The sequence below is a fragment of the Bacillus rossius genome, chromosome 15 (assembly GCF_032445375.1).
Source record: "Bacillus rossius redtenbacheri isolate Brsri chromosome 15, Brsri_v3, whole genome shotgun sequence".
NCBI classification, from domain to species: Eukaryota; Metazoa; Arthropoda; class Insecta; order Phasmatodea; family Bacillidae; genus Bacillus; species Bacillus rossius.
In genome coordinates, this window is record NC_086342.1 from 4,877,382 (window position 1) to 4,893,973 (window position 16,592).

At 38.3% G+C, this 16,592-nt stretch overlaps 1 protein-coding gene across 1 annotated transcript; it reads left to right on the plus strand.

Annotated features, from left to right (window-relative positions):
* Positions 1 to 39: 39 nt before the first annotated feature.
* Positions 40 to 15,271, plus strand: LOC134539283 (STAM-binding protein-like). Its single transcript, XM_063381136.1, has 8 exons — positions 40 to 423; positions 2,219 to 2,317; positions 4,833 to 5,001; positions 6,744 to 6,946; positions 7,598 to 7,769; positions 11,620 to 11,870; positions 13,720 to 13,822; positions 14,515 to 15,271. Exons 1-8 carry the CDS (start codon positions 308 to 310, stop codon positions 14,572 to 14,574), a joined length of 1,173 nt encoding a protein of 390 aa, XP_063237206.1. The 5' UTR covers positions 40 to 307; the 3' UTR covers positions 14,575 to 15,271.
* Positions 15,272 to 16,592: the final 1,321 nt, after the last annotated feature.

Sequence of the window (16,592 nt, forward strand, 5' to 3'; positions counted from 1 at the left end):
TAATATAAATATTATGACTCACTACCAGCTATGGTGGTAGTCATGAAAGACGTACCCCTAATTTGTGTTGTTTACTTATATGTAATCAGTCATCTGATATTTAGTTGGGGTTATTGTGTTTTGCTTTCACTTAGTATTTGCGTTATGTTATTCGTCGGAGAATTACAAGATCATTTGACAGGCCGGATGATAAAATAGTTATTTTGGTCTATTGAGCCTGTGAACAGTTTGTCTAAACGGATGCAGACAGTTCTGTTTGTCAATGCTTGTGTTGTGAATTTTGCTTTCATTCGGTAGTAACCTAAAAATGGAAAACGAAAATGCCAATGCGAATAGTGCTTCGATGGATCCCAACAGTAGAATCAAAACACTATCGGAATACGGAAATGCAGTGGAAGTCGATAAGACTATTCAACCAAAAATGTGAGTTATGTAATGTTATGCCTGTCAAGTAACAGCATATTTGCTGCAGAATATCAAAGGGGAGATTGGCATACGGCAGTGATAGGTTTAATTCGATCGGCTTACAGATAAGCTGCCAATTAGCATTGGGCCAGCTATTGGCTGTTATGAATATGTGACCCATTTGTAAAGGCACAGTCAACATAAACAAATTTTCAGGGAATATTCTAGATCTTGATTCCATAACAATACTGATGACGTCACCAATGTGACGTCGCTTATGTCATTTCCACCCCTACAGTCTTAAGTGACAAGTGCAGAAATGTATGGGTTTTAGGCGGGGAACAATAAAAGCACTGTTTTTCACATATTTCATTTTTTGAATATCATGCTTTTTTGGAATAATAAACTAGATGATAATGCCCCTTCGCCCTCTGTAGTGTGTTTTGCGATACTGATATTAAATTATCAAAGAAATTTCTGTAGACTTAAAAACTTATGGCTGTATCATGAAATATAACAGAATGCCCTATTTAATACTAAACTTCATGATGCTGAAAAATAAAAGTTGTGAGAAAAATAGACTAGACCGGGCGGGACTGTATTCTACTACATGATACCGAGAAAATACCTCAAGAACGCTTACTTCCAAAAATATTAATACTGATATCGCCAAATAGACTAAACCATGCGAGACTGTACACTCTTCTTCACGATACCGTGAAAAATTGATCATGAAAACTCTCATTTTAAAAAAATGATGTACCGGCATCAAAAACCAAACTAAATGGGGTATAATTTTGTTCTTCACTATGATACCCAAAACCTATGATACCTATACCAAAATGAAACACGTGATAAATACTGCGTCTACAGCACTCTGGTCAAAACCCACATTTTTCCCAGCTTATACCGTAATAATGTACCTATAATGATATTGTAACTGACTTCTATCACACGATACACTGTTCCGTCCTGTTTTTGGAATTTTATTCATGGAGAAGTTGTGGCGTAAGAATTTTACCGCACAGTAGTGTAGTGAAAGAGAAGGTTTTTTTCTGTGTTAGGGCTTGAATAAATACTACTTTTAGCCTTCTGGCATACATACACAGACTTCAGATTATCAATTTAATTAATTTTAATGAATGTGCATGACCAGTTAAAAAATTTTTCATATGTAGTGGTCGCAAAATGGGATGGAAATTTAAAAAAATAATAATTACATGTTTTAGAAAGAATACAATTTTCTGCTAGTTCCTGTCTGTGAACTTGAAAGATTTTAAGGCTGCCACGCAGTTTAAAAATAACTTAAAGTACAAATGAAAAAGAATATATAAAAAAAATTATCTACCACACAATATTACTACAGCCAGAGTGATTTATTGTGCTTTGTATTAGTGTAACTTACTATTACTCCACATTAAAAACCTGTCCGAAACATGTCCGATCTTCAGCGAGGTAAACTATGTGTTCTGTTCAGCTATGGTTTGGGTTATTTCGGGAGTCACGCTCAGCTGAAGACAAGAGCTGCACCAGTGTTCTGCTTGAGTTAGCTCCTGTCGGAAGAGAAAGCTCTCATGGTTGCAAAGGGAATGATCTGGAGAAAGTTTCCAGTCTTCGTAGTCTTCTTGGACTCATGAGGGTCTGTTTTTTGATTGCATGCTTTAGATTTAGTTTTAGTTAAAGAGATTGTTGTCGAATAAATATGCTACAAAATAAGGTATTTATTTTCGTAAGATTACTACATGTGTTGATTAACCATTTTTGTACATGTTCATGTTTTTTTTTTCTAAATTTTTTTTCAAATCGGTTCTAGGTACTACAGATCAGGGTTGGAAATGGTGCGAATGGCGAACGTGTATCTGGAAGAAGGCTGCCTGGAAAATGCATATATTCTCTACATGAAGTTCATGACGTAAGTCTCAAAGTCAGGTTTGTAATGTCATTCATTTGGGTCGTAGCGCTTCAAGGATCTGTGCTTCGTAGTGTGCAGCTGGATAGTTATTGATATCAGCAAAATCTCTGAAAGTTTAGGAGCAAGGCACTAAGTCTAGGAGCCAGCGATGAAATAAAATGTACTTTTGTAAGCAGTTAAACTTTTGGAATTAATTTAAACATAGAATATATATTACTTAAACAGTGCCTGTACAGAAACTTGGTTCAGTATCAGCAGTTAAGAGTCAACTCGCTGCAAGTTAAATACGGTCCTGATTTCTTGAAGATAGTCATTTGTATACAACAAGAGTGGCTGATGTTTTCAAAATCGCTGTGTGATTATGTATTGGTATCTTAGCAGAAGTTATTCGCCAGCAAGGAAAAGTTAGGCATTGTGGTGACTTGGTGTCCAGGATTTGTGGAACCCTGGATATCAGAACAAATAAATAATGGCTTAGCTTTATGTTTTGCTTTTCTTGTATGTGGAAAATGTAAATGGATTGAACATGACATCTGTTGACACAGTCACGTAGCCATGGGATCCAGACTCCGCCCTTCCAGGATTTAAAAAAAAGTGAAGACAATATGAAAATCATACCAAATTGAATACTTATAGATTATTTTAAAATAATTATTTAAATATTTATTGTGATAAAATAATGTATTTTCTCCCAATTATAGCCGAACATGCCTCGTACACAGAAGCAACAGGAATATTGTGTTTCCTGTTGCTGTAAGCATGTCTTTCATACATTGACATATGTGTTTCATATATTTAATAACATTTGCATGTTTGTATTTATGACTTGTTTAAGAAAAAAAAATCCATCAAATAATCCACATAAAGGCAAAGTATTAAAATTATTTATATTAAGCCAGAATATGAAATGTTCAATTTCTTCAAGCAAAACCATTATTTAAATTTATGCTTTTAAAGTTTGGAGTTCTAAAAGTTTGCTTTTCCTTGAGAGTTTATTTACGTGCAACAGTAAATTTTATTTTAAAATTCAGCTATAGAGAAAAATTATAAAAATATTTATATATAATGGTTCAACTGGACAAAATCCTGGCTTTGGTTGACATCATGGTGGCAGGTGGACGTGAAGGAACCCCACCACGCCCTCAAGAACCTGACGCGCATGGGTGGGGATAAAAGAGTACCATTAGAAAACCACTAGTGAAAAGTCTGTTTCCGCCCCCACTAGGAATCTAACTAAGTCCACTTTGGTGGAAGGCGATGTGTAACATATTCGGTATTCACAGTTTTTCCTTGGTACCCAAGGGATTCAAAGGGGATGTAGGTTCACTATCTTGGTCAGACTACTATTCCACCTTCCGTTAATACAAGTGAGAAAATTTTATGTCAGTTGGATCAGAGTTTCATGGTTCGATTTCTGGCCAGGTCCATAATTTTTCACTTTCAGAGAATTCCTTATGTGGGTACATGTCTGGTTGTTGTTCCGTCTGCGGAAGGCAGTGTTAGATCACCACAGAATCATCGTGCTAGTTCGCTGTGGTCACACCACAGCGATGGGTAGAGACCTGCAAAATTCGCGGATTCATTCGGTGATAGACTAGAATTCAAACACATATACCTCTTAGATAATTTTGCTATTGTCTTACTGTTCATCTGGACGAATCTCAACCAGTTATAAACCCTCAACCCAAGAAGGATCGAATCACAGACAAACCAGCTGAGACGACTTACAAGTCGGCAGCCAATGAACTTGCGTTATTTGCCCGAGTGTACAAGGGGTATGTGCAGTCTATCCTGAAGGCCATCGAAACCGCGAATTTTGCAGGTTTCTAGCGATGGGTGAACCAGTCTGCAGGCGAACACTTCATCATTGTTGTCACTCACCACATGTTTCTTGTTGGCTTTGGTTCCACATGTGAGCCCTTTGGGTGATTCATCGTCACCTCCACCTCCACCAACTGCTTCCAGTCTGCGGCCGGGTCTTCATCTGTCCCTCCACCATTCCTCCTCCTTCACTCTGTTCTCCTGCGCTCCTGCTCGTCCCATCTCCTCCTTGGTCAGCCTTAGAACCTTCTTCCTGTGTACTTCAACTCCCATCGTTTCGCTGGGCAGTCTCTCTCTTCTCGTTCTGTGCACATGGCTGTACCATCTCATTCAGGGGCACAACAACTAAATTCCCAAGGGGGGGGGGGGGGGAGGAAATATACCTTTTTATAAAGAATCATTGATCCCCCCCTATTGAATCCTCCCCCAGGAAAATTTGTATTTCAAGGTGGAAAATGGTGCTATTTAAGCAGTTTTATTATCTAAAAATTGATTACACAGCACTTTCTTTGCCCCCACTTCAAGGTTTCAGAAGGGGGGGGGGGGCAAAATACCCTTGCGCCCTCCCCCCTCCTCCTGTTGTTGCGCCCCTGATCTCATTCAAGTCCAACTGCTTCCGTCCCGCCTTCTGTGCGGCGAGCATCTTCTTATCGTCGCGCTTCTTTGGTGCACACCACAACTCGGGTGGTTGCAGATTGTTCATTGAGAAGATCCGCGAGCACCCGAACTTTGCCTCGGTGTCGGCAGCGGACAGAGCCAGCAACGCCCAGAAGCTGCGGGAAGTGTTGCCCAAGGCTGAGAAGCTGAAGTCTCAGCTGCTCGAGCGATACACCAAGGAGTACCAGAAGTATTTGGAGGAAAAGGTACCGGCGACTGATTTTTTTTTTTTTACATAGCCATGTGTTTGTTCTCTAAGAACAGCTTGAACAATCTTATATCATGACAAAATACTTTGCATGTAGGTCCGAGAAGCACCGTTCCTACAACCCTTGTACGTTGTCTGCCAGGCAGGGTTACTTTTTTGTAGAATGTCATGACAACATTCTCATATCATGTTATAATTATGCTGAACCCCGAGAGTGGGAAACAAAGGATTTGAGTTAGAGCGAACACAAAAAACTGTGTTGTGAGAGCCGCACATTTTACTTACTACAAACAAATGTAACAATTGGAAACACGTAAAACTCGAGCACTCAAATGGTCTTGCACGCACGGTCGTTCTTTCTTGAAATATTCAGCTTCTTCAGGCGGTCTGGCAGGGCGGCGGCAGGACAGTGTTTTTTGAAGGCGTGGTACTCCCACTCCTTCACTGTGGCTTCTGCTTGCTCTGCCCGGGTTGGAGGTACATGTGTACCCCTCTGGTGCGCCTCCCCTTCGTTCCCGATCCAACCAGAGAGTCCATGTTTCCCCTTCTTCCGCGGAGAAGAAAGGAAGGGCGGTATTCACATGACCAGTCGCGTGGCCACCCCCCACCACTCCACTGTCTCGGCCGAGGCGCGCGAAACATGCCCGGGAGGACAGGCCCCCGCAACACGCAGATGTTCGAAGGGAGTAAGACCATCCAGGGGCAAGCAAAGTCCAGTCCGGGGAAAAAAACTTACGTTGTGGGCTGCGAATAGCAACAACAGTTATGTGATAGCTGATTGATAAGACATTACACACAAAGAATGCCCAGGAAGTGGAGAAATGATCTTAAACTAAGAATTTTATGCCGATGATATTCTTAATTTTTTAAAATTTACAATGTGACAAAGTTTTATCCATGGTTTTGACATCCATTAATTTTATAGTTTGTTGATAATATTTTAAAATGTAAGTAATATAAAAATATATTTTTTATAATGTTAATATAGCTAATATATTTTTTCTCTTACATAAATACTAATGAATATTAATAAATAAAAGATTTTTTTAGTTGTTTAATACTATCCATTGATTTTGAGACTGAATTAATGCATCTGTCTATAATTATATTGTGCTTTTTATTTTTTTTAAATCTTCTTGTAAGAAACATGTATCATAAATTTAGATTAATCTCTTTGTTGATTCTGTAATTTCAATCATTTTTTTTTTTTCCATATTTACTATTTATGATATTAAAAGAGGTTGCACAAATTGTAGCAGCGGTAAGATGTTGAACTCGCATTTCATCGGACGCAGGTTCGAATCCCTTCCCAGGTTTCGCAGCTTTGGTTCCCCGCGGTGCCTTGGAACCACTGCAGGCAGTTGTTTGCGACGTGTCGTGTCGAGGTCTGCGAGCGGACGCGGTGTCAGGGTGCCCGCAGTTTGTACTTTCGTACTAGATCTAGCACTTTCATTAGTTTTTTCAGTGGTCAAGTACAGATCTAGTACTTTTTTATTTTAATTAAATATTATTACAGTAACTCCAATATGTTTTATTATTAAGCGTAGTTATTTTTAAAAACTATGGGATGTATGTGTGTGTGTGTTTGGTGTGATATGTTTAAGTTCGAGCATCGCAATGTCATAATAACTTCCTGAATTGTTGAAACCGTAACAAATTATAATATAGTACTTTTTTCTCGCCTAAGTTGGTACCAAATATTTTTTTCTCCTTTGTGGACGCGGTGGGCGGTGTGTGCAGAAGAGGCGGGACGACGAGCGGGCGCTGCTCGCCCAGCGGCAGGCGGGGCGGAGGCAGGCGGAGGACGCGCCCCGCGATGACCCGGGCCTCAAGCTGCATCTGGCCGGCCACACGCCCCTCGTGGTGTCCCCGCCCCTGCCCACGGACAGCGTGCGCTACGACATGCTCGACACCGACAAGCCCGCCCCGGCCCTCCCCTCCCCGTGAGTCTCCACTCCCCATCGAAGCCGTCACCGTGGCGCCACTCGCGGGGAAACGGATACATATTCTTTTTCGTTTCATGGTCCATAGACCTCGAAACCATACATATATCTCAAAAAAGTGTTAAATACCAGGTAAAATGAAATAAAATTTTCCAAAAAAAAAATTTAAACCTAAGCACTATGTAGTCAGTAGCATTGCGTTTGAACGTAAAAAAAGTTTCCGGTAATTTATTCAATTTAGTTCTCCTCATCCTATACTGCAAAAAAAAAAAAGATAAAAAAAGCAAATTTGGCAGCTAATGCAAAAAGCTATGCGATATAATGTATATATATTTTTTCATTTTTGTGAATTTTCAGCGTTTTAAAAAGTTTACAAGCTTAACCGCGTTCAACGATAGTATAAAGAAAAGTTGTGGAAAGGGATATAACCCTTCTTAAGCTGTAAATCATTTGTTTTGGATTTGTGTTTCATTTGACAGCTGTGGTTTCCTTTTACGCTCTTCAAGCTTCAAGTTAAACTTGCTGTTTAGTTCCGCCCCTGTCTTTTGCCGTTGCCATGGCACTAAATGCATCTGGATGTAGCGTGGCCTTGCTACGTGTTTATCTGTCCGTGGAAGTAATCGTTGGCCTGTTTTTTTTTTGGCTGTCTAGGAGCCTGTCTTCTGTGCCTTCGTTTGACCGGAGCATGAAGCCCATGAACCTGCTGACGCCCACCCTCAGGAACGTGATAGTGCCCTCGCAGCTGATCGAGAAGTTCAAGAACCTGGCCCAGCGCAACACGGAGAAGAACATCGAGACGTGCGGGATCCTGGCCGGCAAGCTGGTGAGTAGCGGGACTGTGGCGGCCCGTGTTCCCATCATCATCATCATTCATCAAGGAGGAGGTGGTTGGCTTGATGATGATCACGAGTGCTTTACATCAAGGTTGTCTCTTCGCTTGAGTGCCAGGTTCTTGCAGATGGGTGTTCGCGAGGTGATGAGTTTTACAGCAACTCTTTTGTTCCTCCCTTGCATTCCGGAACTACCGGACCATCGCTTCGTGTTACGCATTTGCTGGGACAGCGTCAGTGATTACTTAAGCAGGGGTTGTATTGAAAGACTGTCAGCTGTGCTTACTCAGAAAAAAAATATATAGTAAATGTTAATCAAACAATACTTTCACCTCATTAGTTTTAAATTTATATACATGCATTGAAAATTTGTGTGTGTGAAACAGAAAGGTATTATGTTTTGACATTTAACTGCATTTATTTACAAACAGTTCAAACACCAATAACCAAATACAGACTCTGTTAATTAATACTTTATTCTCCGCAAATAAGATGGAATTTTAATACATCTGAGCACTTCGATTAAACAGCATACACAAAAATTTAATTGTGGTGTTCTACTGTAAGAAAAAAATAAAAAAATATACCAATTAAGATTTTAAGTTTAATATTAATTTCTTCATTACAAATGCTACAAAAGACAAAGTTAGTTTTTTTTTTTTAATTTTTTTTTTTTTCAAATTTAGCTGATCACATCTGTGAAATTTTACATACATTTACAATACCACATTGACAGAAATAAAGTTCACTTAAAACTAACTAACATTAACTAGTATACTCACATTTCAAACTTATATTGAATTACTCAGTTTAAACATGAAGCAGACTCTTGTTTCACAGTTTTGAAAAAAAAAAAAAATATTTAGCATTCAAAAATAATGTTTTACTAGAATCACAAATCAAATTGAAGCTTGCTGTTTCCACTCTGTGCAAACCTATCAAATTCAATGTAAGTTAGTATAGGAATGTCGTGACGATTGTTTAAAATTTCTCCCTCTACTCAAGCTAGCCTGTATGCCATGAAGTTTTGTTGAGGCACACATAGGAAGTGCCATTCATCGGGGTGCACTCGGAAGGTGGCACTTACCAAGGAAATACCATTTTTTTTCCTTAAGAATTTTCTAGCCCACAGAAACAAGTCACAGAAGACTAAAAATATCTGTAGTTATGCGTCTCATGTTACATGTGTAACATACATTGTTTAGTGCCTTATTGCTTATTTGTCTGTATTAATTTTTCCAAATATTCCCTGGATAGTCTAGGGCCGGGATCGACCATAGCACTTGTGGGTGTTAAGCACATGTAAACCCATCTCAGATCCTCTCTCAGCACCTGTAAACCCATCTCAGATCCTCTCTTAGTACCTGTGAACCCATCTCAGATCCTCTATTAGCATCTGTAAACCCATCTGAGATTTTCTCTTAGCACATGTAAACCCATCTCAGATCCTCTGTTAGTACCTGTGAACCCATCTCAGATCCTCTCTCAGCATCTGTAAACCCATCTGAGATTTTCTCTTAGCACATGTAAACCCATCTCAGATCCTCTCTTAGTACCTGTGAACCCATCTCAGATCCTCTCTTAGTACCTGTGAACCCATCTCAGATCCTATCTTAGCATCTGTAAACCCATCTGAGATTTTCTCTTAGCACATGTAAACCCATCTCAGATCCTCTCTTAGTACCTGTGAACCCATCTCAGATCCTCTCTTAGCATCTGTAAACCCATCTGAGATTTTCTCTTAGCACATGTAAACCCATCTCAGATCCTCTCTTAGTACCTGTGAACCCATCTCAGATCCTCTCTTAGCATCTGTAAACCCATCTGAGATTTTCTCTTAGCACATGTAAACCCATCTCAGATCCTCTCTTAGTACCTGTGAACCCATCTCAGATCCTCTCTTAGCATCTGTAAACCCATCTGAGATTTTCTCTTAGCACATGTAAACCCATCTCAGATCCTCTCTTAGTACCTGTGAACCCATCTCAGATCCTCTCTTAGCATCTGTAAACCCATCTGAGATTTTCTCTTAGCACATGTAAACCCATCTCAGATCCTCTCTTAGTACCTGTGAACCCATCTCAGATCCTCTCTTAGCATCTGTAAACCCATCTAAGATTTTCTCTTAGCACATGTAAACCCATCTCAGATCCTCTCTTAGCACCTGTTAACCCATCTCAGATCCTCTCTTAGTACCTGTGAACCCATCTCAGATCCTCTCTTAGCATCTGTAAACCCATCTGAGATTTTCTCTTAGCACATGTAAACCCATCTCAGATCCTCTCTTAGTACCTGTAAACCCATCTCAGATCCTCTCTTAGCACCTGAGAACCCATCTCAGATCCTCTCTTAGCACCTGTAAACCCATCTCAGATCCTCTCTTAGTACCTGTGAACCCATCTCAGATCCTCTCTTAGCATCTGTAAACCCATCTGAGATTTTCTCTTAGCACATGTAAACCCATCTCAGATCCTCTCTTAGTACCTGTGAACCCATCTCAGATCCTCTCTTAGCATCTGTAAACCCATCTGAGATTTTCTCTTAGCACATGTAAACCCATCTCAGATCCTCTCTTAGTACCTGTGAACCCATCTCAGATCCTCTCTTAGCATCTGTAACCCATCTGAGATTTTCTCTTAGCACATGTAAACCCATCTCAGATCCTCTCTTAGTACCTGTGAACCCATCTCAGATCCTCTCTTAGCACCTGTAAACCCATCTCAGATCCTCTCTTAGTACCTGTGAACCCATCTCAGATCCTCTCTTAGCATCTGTAAACCCATCTGAGATTTTCTCTTAGCACATGTAAACCCATCTCAGATCCTCGCTTAGTACCTGTGAACCCATCTCAGATCCTCTCTTAGCATCTGTAAACCCATCTGAGATTTTCTCTTAGCACATGTAAACCCATCTCAGATCCTCTCTTAGCACCTGTTAACCCATCTCAGATCCTCTCTTAGTACCTGTGAACCCATCTCAGATCCTCTCTTAGCATCTGTAAACCCATCTGAGATTTTCTCTTAGCACATGTAAACCCATCTCAGATCCTCTCTTAGTACCTGTAAACCCATCTCAGATCCTCTCTTAGCATCTGTAAACCCATCTGAGATTTTCTCTTAGCACATGTAAACCCATCTCAGATCCTCTCTTAGCACCTGTAAACCCATCTCAGATCCTCTCTTAGTACCTGTGAACCCATCTCAGATCCTCTCTTAGCATCTGTAAACCCATCTGAGATTTTCTCTTAGCACATGTAAACCCATCTCAGATCCTCTCTTAGTACCTGTGAACCCATCTCAGATCCTCTCTTAGCACCTGTAAACCCATCTCAGATCCTCTCTTAGTACCTGTGAACCCATCTCAGATCCTCTCTTAGCATCTGTAAACCCATCTGAGATTTTCTCTTAGCACATGTAAACCCATCTCAGATCCTCTGTTAGTACCTGTGAACCCATCTCAGATCCTCTCTCAGCATCTGTAAACCCATCTGAGATTTTCTCTTAGCACATGTAAACCCATCTCAGATCCTCTCTCAGCATCTGTAAACCCATCTCAGATCCTCTCTTAGCACCTGTAAACCCATCTCAGATCCTCTCTTAAGTACCTGTGAACCCATCTCAGATCCTCTCTTAGCATCTGTAAACCCATCTGAGATTTTCTCTTAGCACATGTAAACCCATCTCAGATCCTCTCTTAGCACCTGTAAAGCCATCTCAGATCCTCTCTTAGCACCTGTAAAGCCATGTGAGATCCTCTCTTAGCACCTGTAAACCCATGTCAGATCCTCGCCAACCCATGCGGGTGCGTGCTGTACGAATGAACGGACGGGGATGTCGGGACCAGGGCCGCAACGTGCTGACCATCACGCACCTGATCCTGCCGAAGCAGACTGGCACGCCCGACTCGTGCAGCACCACGGACGAGGTGGAGGTGGACCGGTTCCAGCGCGACCAGGACCTCATCACGCTCGGCTGGATCCACACGCACCCCACGCAGACGGCCTTCCTGTCCAGCGTGGACCTGCACACGCACTACTCCTACCAGTGCCTCATGAGCGAGGCGGTGGCCATCGTGTGCGCGCCCAGCTACCACGAGTGAGTGCCGCGCTCGGGGCTTCCGCCGAATACTACCAGTATGACTACCAGTCGGAGTTAGGGACTGTACAGTGTTAGGGAGATGTGTCGAGGTGAACGTGACTATCATCTTTTAGCACTTTTTCTTTTGTAGGTGTGCTTAACATTAATAATAACCAGTCGCAACTAAATTAAAGTATTTTTAATTGAATCGAATTGCCACGAACCAAATGTTCGAATTGGTACGAAATAAATCAATGAAAAGAACTGAAATTTATAGAAAAATTTACCTTAACAGTACACATCAATGTGAAATAACCAAAAATAATCTGAAACTATACAAATGGAAACGAAGTACAACCACATAAACCAAAATGAATGGAAACGTTACTTATCGAACAAAATGGCTTGATACAATACAAATGAAATGGTTTGTCTCCAAATTGTACGTGAATAAATTAAAATAAAGTATAATTACACGAAACGGCATTAGTAAGAACACAATTGAGATTAAATAAAAGTCTTTATTTGAATCGAATTTCAATGATACAAAATGTTTTGAATCGTAACGAAATAAGTGACGTGCACACATTATTATACTACCAGTATAACTACCAGTTAAAGATAGAAACTGTACAGTATTAGGGAGATGTGTCTAGGTGATTATGTTTTAGCACCAATTTCTTTTGTAGTTTTGCATAATATTAACAAATTTGATACAAAACGTATTTTCAGCCAATGAATGTATAGTGACTACATTGTCAGAGTTCCTACGTAAATTGAAAAACTTTGTCTTCAAAAACTGGAACATATGGAGGACAAATTCTTAGTTGCAATTATCAGTACCTAATTTTAACCATTCCTTAGTATGATAAAGTTCTTAAAAAACAAGTATGTGTTTTAACTATAAATTTGTGTGCCATTAATTATTAACGTATGGCCTTTCCAGTTTTACATCTGTGAGATGGAAAACTAGGCAAATATGATTCAGTAGCTTTGTTGCGGTCTTTGCCATCTAAAGTAATAAATTTTTCGTCCGATTGGTTGAGGTGAAGCATAGGTAAGACACTGATTTGCTTTACCTAAAGACCTTGGTTCTGTTTTCCGGGGGTGAATAGCTATGAACAAGAAAACATGTCCGACTTAGTTTGAAAATAAATGTATTTGAAAGCAACACAAAATTGAGAAACATGCTATTATCAAGCAGGGTCCTATAAAAGTAGTACTACCTTTAAAGGATGTCCGCTGACATTAAAAAAATTTTGCAATTGAGAATGTAATTTTGTTGCATTTTTTTCTAGTGCTGAATGAAATTCCAAAATTATAAACTTATCTGAACCAAGCAAAATGTATGGGATTGGGTATGATTCAAATATTGCAGATTAAAGTTTGTAATTAAAATTATTTGGGTTTTGAACTTGAAATTCTAAACCAACAAAAAAAAAACTAATTATAATTGGTACATTTTACAGAAGCACATAAGTTATTGTAAAAATCATAGCTACCTGCAAATACCTGTTTTCTCATTAACTGTTCTTGTTAACTTGGGCTAATTAAATAAGATAGAAAATTAAACTGGAGAGTATTAGTTTATTTGCTAATTATAGTTTTCAAACAAAGGCAACCTAAAGGTACAAATCGTATATTAAATACTCATCTATTAATGAACATCATACCTTTAGGTGCTCTAAATTTGTTTATAGTTTTTGAATATTAGTACATGGCTTAGAGAAACATCAAAAATCTATTGTAGTGCAGATTGTAATTCTAATTTTTTTTATCTACCTCAACACAGTGTGCTGTAAAACTATTACCTTTGTGCTGTGTGGATGTTGGGGTATTAAGTCTTGACTCATGCACGGTGTTTCAGGGATGCCACCTTCATGCTCACTCAAGACTATGGGCTGAACTACATCAGGAACTGCACATTGACTGGGTTTCATCCGCACCCGACACATCCGCCTCTCTACGAGGTAAGTTGGGCAGTTTTAGGTTAGGCATTTATAAGCATGCTACCTTCCTTTAGTAACCACCCTCATTTGTTTTAAGCAGAAAAATAAAAAAAAATTGACAAGTGTTAGTGTTTTTGACATACATATGTTATTAATGTAAAAACATGTTACTAATGAAGAGATGCAAAATTAATATAATATAAAATTTTTTCCAGTCTATTTAGGTCATACATTCTGATACAAAAATTCAGGGTAAATTAATTATATTCAGTGAATTTATCATTATAAAATATTCAATTTTTGTAATTTGTGTTAAGTTTTGTCAAATTGCTGATTGATTTAATGTTTTCCGTTACATATCAGTGCTAAATGGTGTAATAAATGGATGCAAGGTTTTTTTTTATCTTTAGAAATAGTTTTTAATTATTTTTCTGCTCATCATTTCTATCAGGTACCTATTCTAAATACGAGACTTTTAATGTAAATGTGTTGGTTTTTTTCTTTTCTCAATACGAACAAAAATAATTAATTGATTTTTTTAAAGTAACATTAAATTGAATCAAAAGCTTCTTTTGAAGCCTCAAATCCTGTCGGTTTGATAGAAGGATGAGTTGAGTATTTTGGTGAAACTGTGAAGTGCAAGTGGTTGTGTGGGGTCTGTCTGAGAGCTTGCCGTGCTCTGAGAACGCCCCGCTCGCTCGTCCGTGTTCCAGGAGGCAGCGCACTGTCGCGTCGACAGCACGGCGCCCGTGAAGGTCATCGACCTGAGATGATTGCCGGGCTCTCGTAAGACAGCCACGTAGTTCAGAACACGACCGCCTCACGCAACTGCCAGTGCTTGCTTGCAGAGACGCCACCGCTTCAAGTAGACGCACGACGTTCGACATCACTGTAGAAGTCACGGTCGATCATCAGTAGAGCGACCTCGTTTCGCGCTTCGCTCGGGATTATTTTATTTGTTTGTTTGGAAGCTTTGTGGCATACACCAAAGACATGGTTATTTATTTTTTATTGTATGTGAGAGTCTTTTGTGTGTGTAAGTGATGAATTTGCAGTCAAAACAAGTTGATGTTATTTTCATATATTGTGTGTTATGAAATGTATTGTGCAGCTTTTGTAAACCTTCATTAGGATAATAGTAAAGTTTTTGACTTTTGAATTATTTTATTGAGTGTGAATTTACATATTGAGTTTAAAAGACTTGTTATAATAATGTAATTTTGAAATGAATTAATAATAATTGAGTTCAGAGCGTATCTTGGTGCAGTAAAATTAATTTTATATGTTCCCTATTTTGTTTGTTATTTTTCCTGTTTTTTTGAAAAGTGCAGCAAAGTTCTTTCACTATAAATTTGTATTAGTAAATAACATTTTTGGCTCTTTTTAAAAGTAACGGTCTAAACTTTCAGATGATGAAGAATGTATGACCATCTGTAATAAAAAGTACATCAGGTAAAATAAAATAAAAAATTCTTTTATTTCTCTCTGCATTTAATACATAAAATTATGTTTACTGCTTAACACTAGTGTTATCAATGTATGCTAACATGCGAGGTATTATGCATCTGGATAGTATTGATGTCAATGTTTGGCATTTTAATCTCTATAATTTATTGTTATTAAAATTTGGATAAAATATTGTTTTTAAATTTCTCAATTCCAGTAATGAAATATTCAAAATCATAGTAAAATTATTCTAGCATAATTAACAAAATATGTAGACATAAAATTAATATTGTTGTTGAATTACATAATTTCAAGTTCTTGGATATGTCAATTGGTGATTTTTTTTGGCAAGATAATGAATTATGTTTGTGAGGATGGGGTGGTAAATTTTAGTAGTACTATTTCTTCATTCTCTCTTTCTTTGCCCTCTTCTTCAAAGGGGAAGGGAGTAAGAATAATATAGGGGTTTACTTAGACTAAATTGAGTTTGGCTTCTGTTCGATTTAATATCATACATACACTATAAATTATGTATTAATAATATCAATTAAATGATTCATTAGGCATCAAAATATTTTATACACAATTTTGTTTCATAATGTTAATAATAAAGCTAATTAGTTTGTATTTTTTGCACATTTGCAATAATTTACACACCAAAAAAAAAGTCTAATTGGTATGAATGTTGTGTGGTTACACTTATAAGGATGGATTCAAAAGATTGAACACATTTCTGAATTAAATTGTTATATTTAATAAAGTTGGCAGGTTTTTGCAGCTATTGTCTGAATTGGCATAGGAAGTAGAATTTAGCTAAGTCGTATTTGAATAAATTATTTCCTGCCATTTTGGTTTGAAAGATGGCGACTACTATGTTTACCAAAACTAAAAATTGGCCATTATTTCTTTGATTACAACTCATCTAAATAAAACTCACTCTCCAAGCTAAAAGTTCCTATAATGATTTATGTTATTAATGTTTTTAGTGACACTTCATTAACCTTGCAGTACTTTGGCAGAAAGTAAATATTTAATTATTTATACACATCTGAGGTTTATGTTGATACGTGATACTCTTCATACCAATTGTGAAAAATATTATAGTAAAAAGTGTTTTTAAAATCCTTCCTTTAAAAGATTTTATTTTGTAAAAAATAAAATGGTTACATTGTAGTTTAGTGTGTCACAGTGCTGAGGTCTGGGTTTTTACTGGAACAAATTTTTTTGTGCTTGACTGCATTGCAAAACTTAAATGTCAGTGATGTATAATTGTGAACTACCTCAATATAAGTGCATTTTAAATTTTGTGTCAATTCTCGGTGGAGCTGTAATTATGTGCAAGGTA

Bases quoted from the DNA above. Each gene is read 5' to 3' on its own strand.
- LOC134539283 (XM_063381136.1), top strand. From the start codon at position 308: ATGGAAAACGAAAATGCCAATGCGAATAGTGCTTCGATGGATCCCAAC. The intron at 6,947-7,597 runs GTGAGTCTCCAC...TTGGCTGTCTAG, and splicing joins GCCCCGGCCCTCCCCTCCCC to GAGCCTGTCTTCTGTGCCTT. The intron at 7,770-11,619 runs GTGAGTAGCGGG...TGTCGGGACCAG, and splicing joins GGATCCTGGCCGGCAAGCTG to GGCCGCAACGTGCTGACCAT.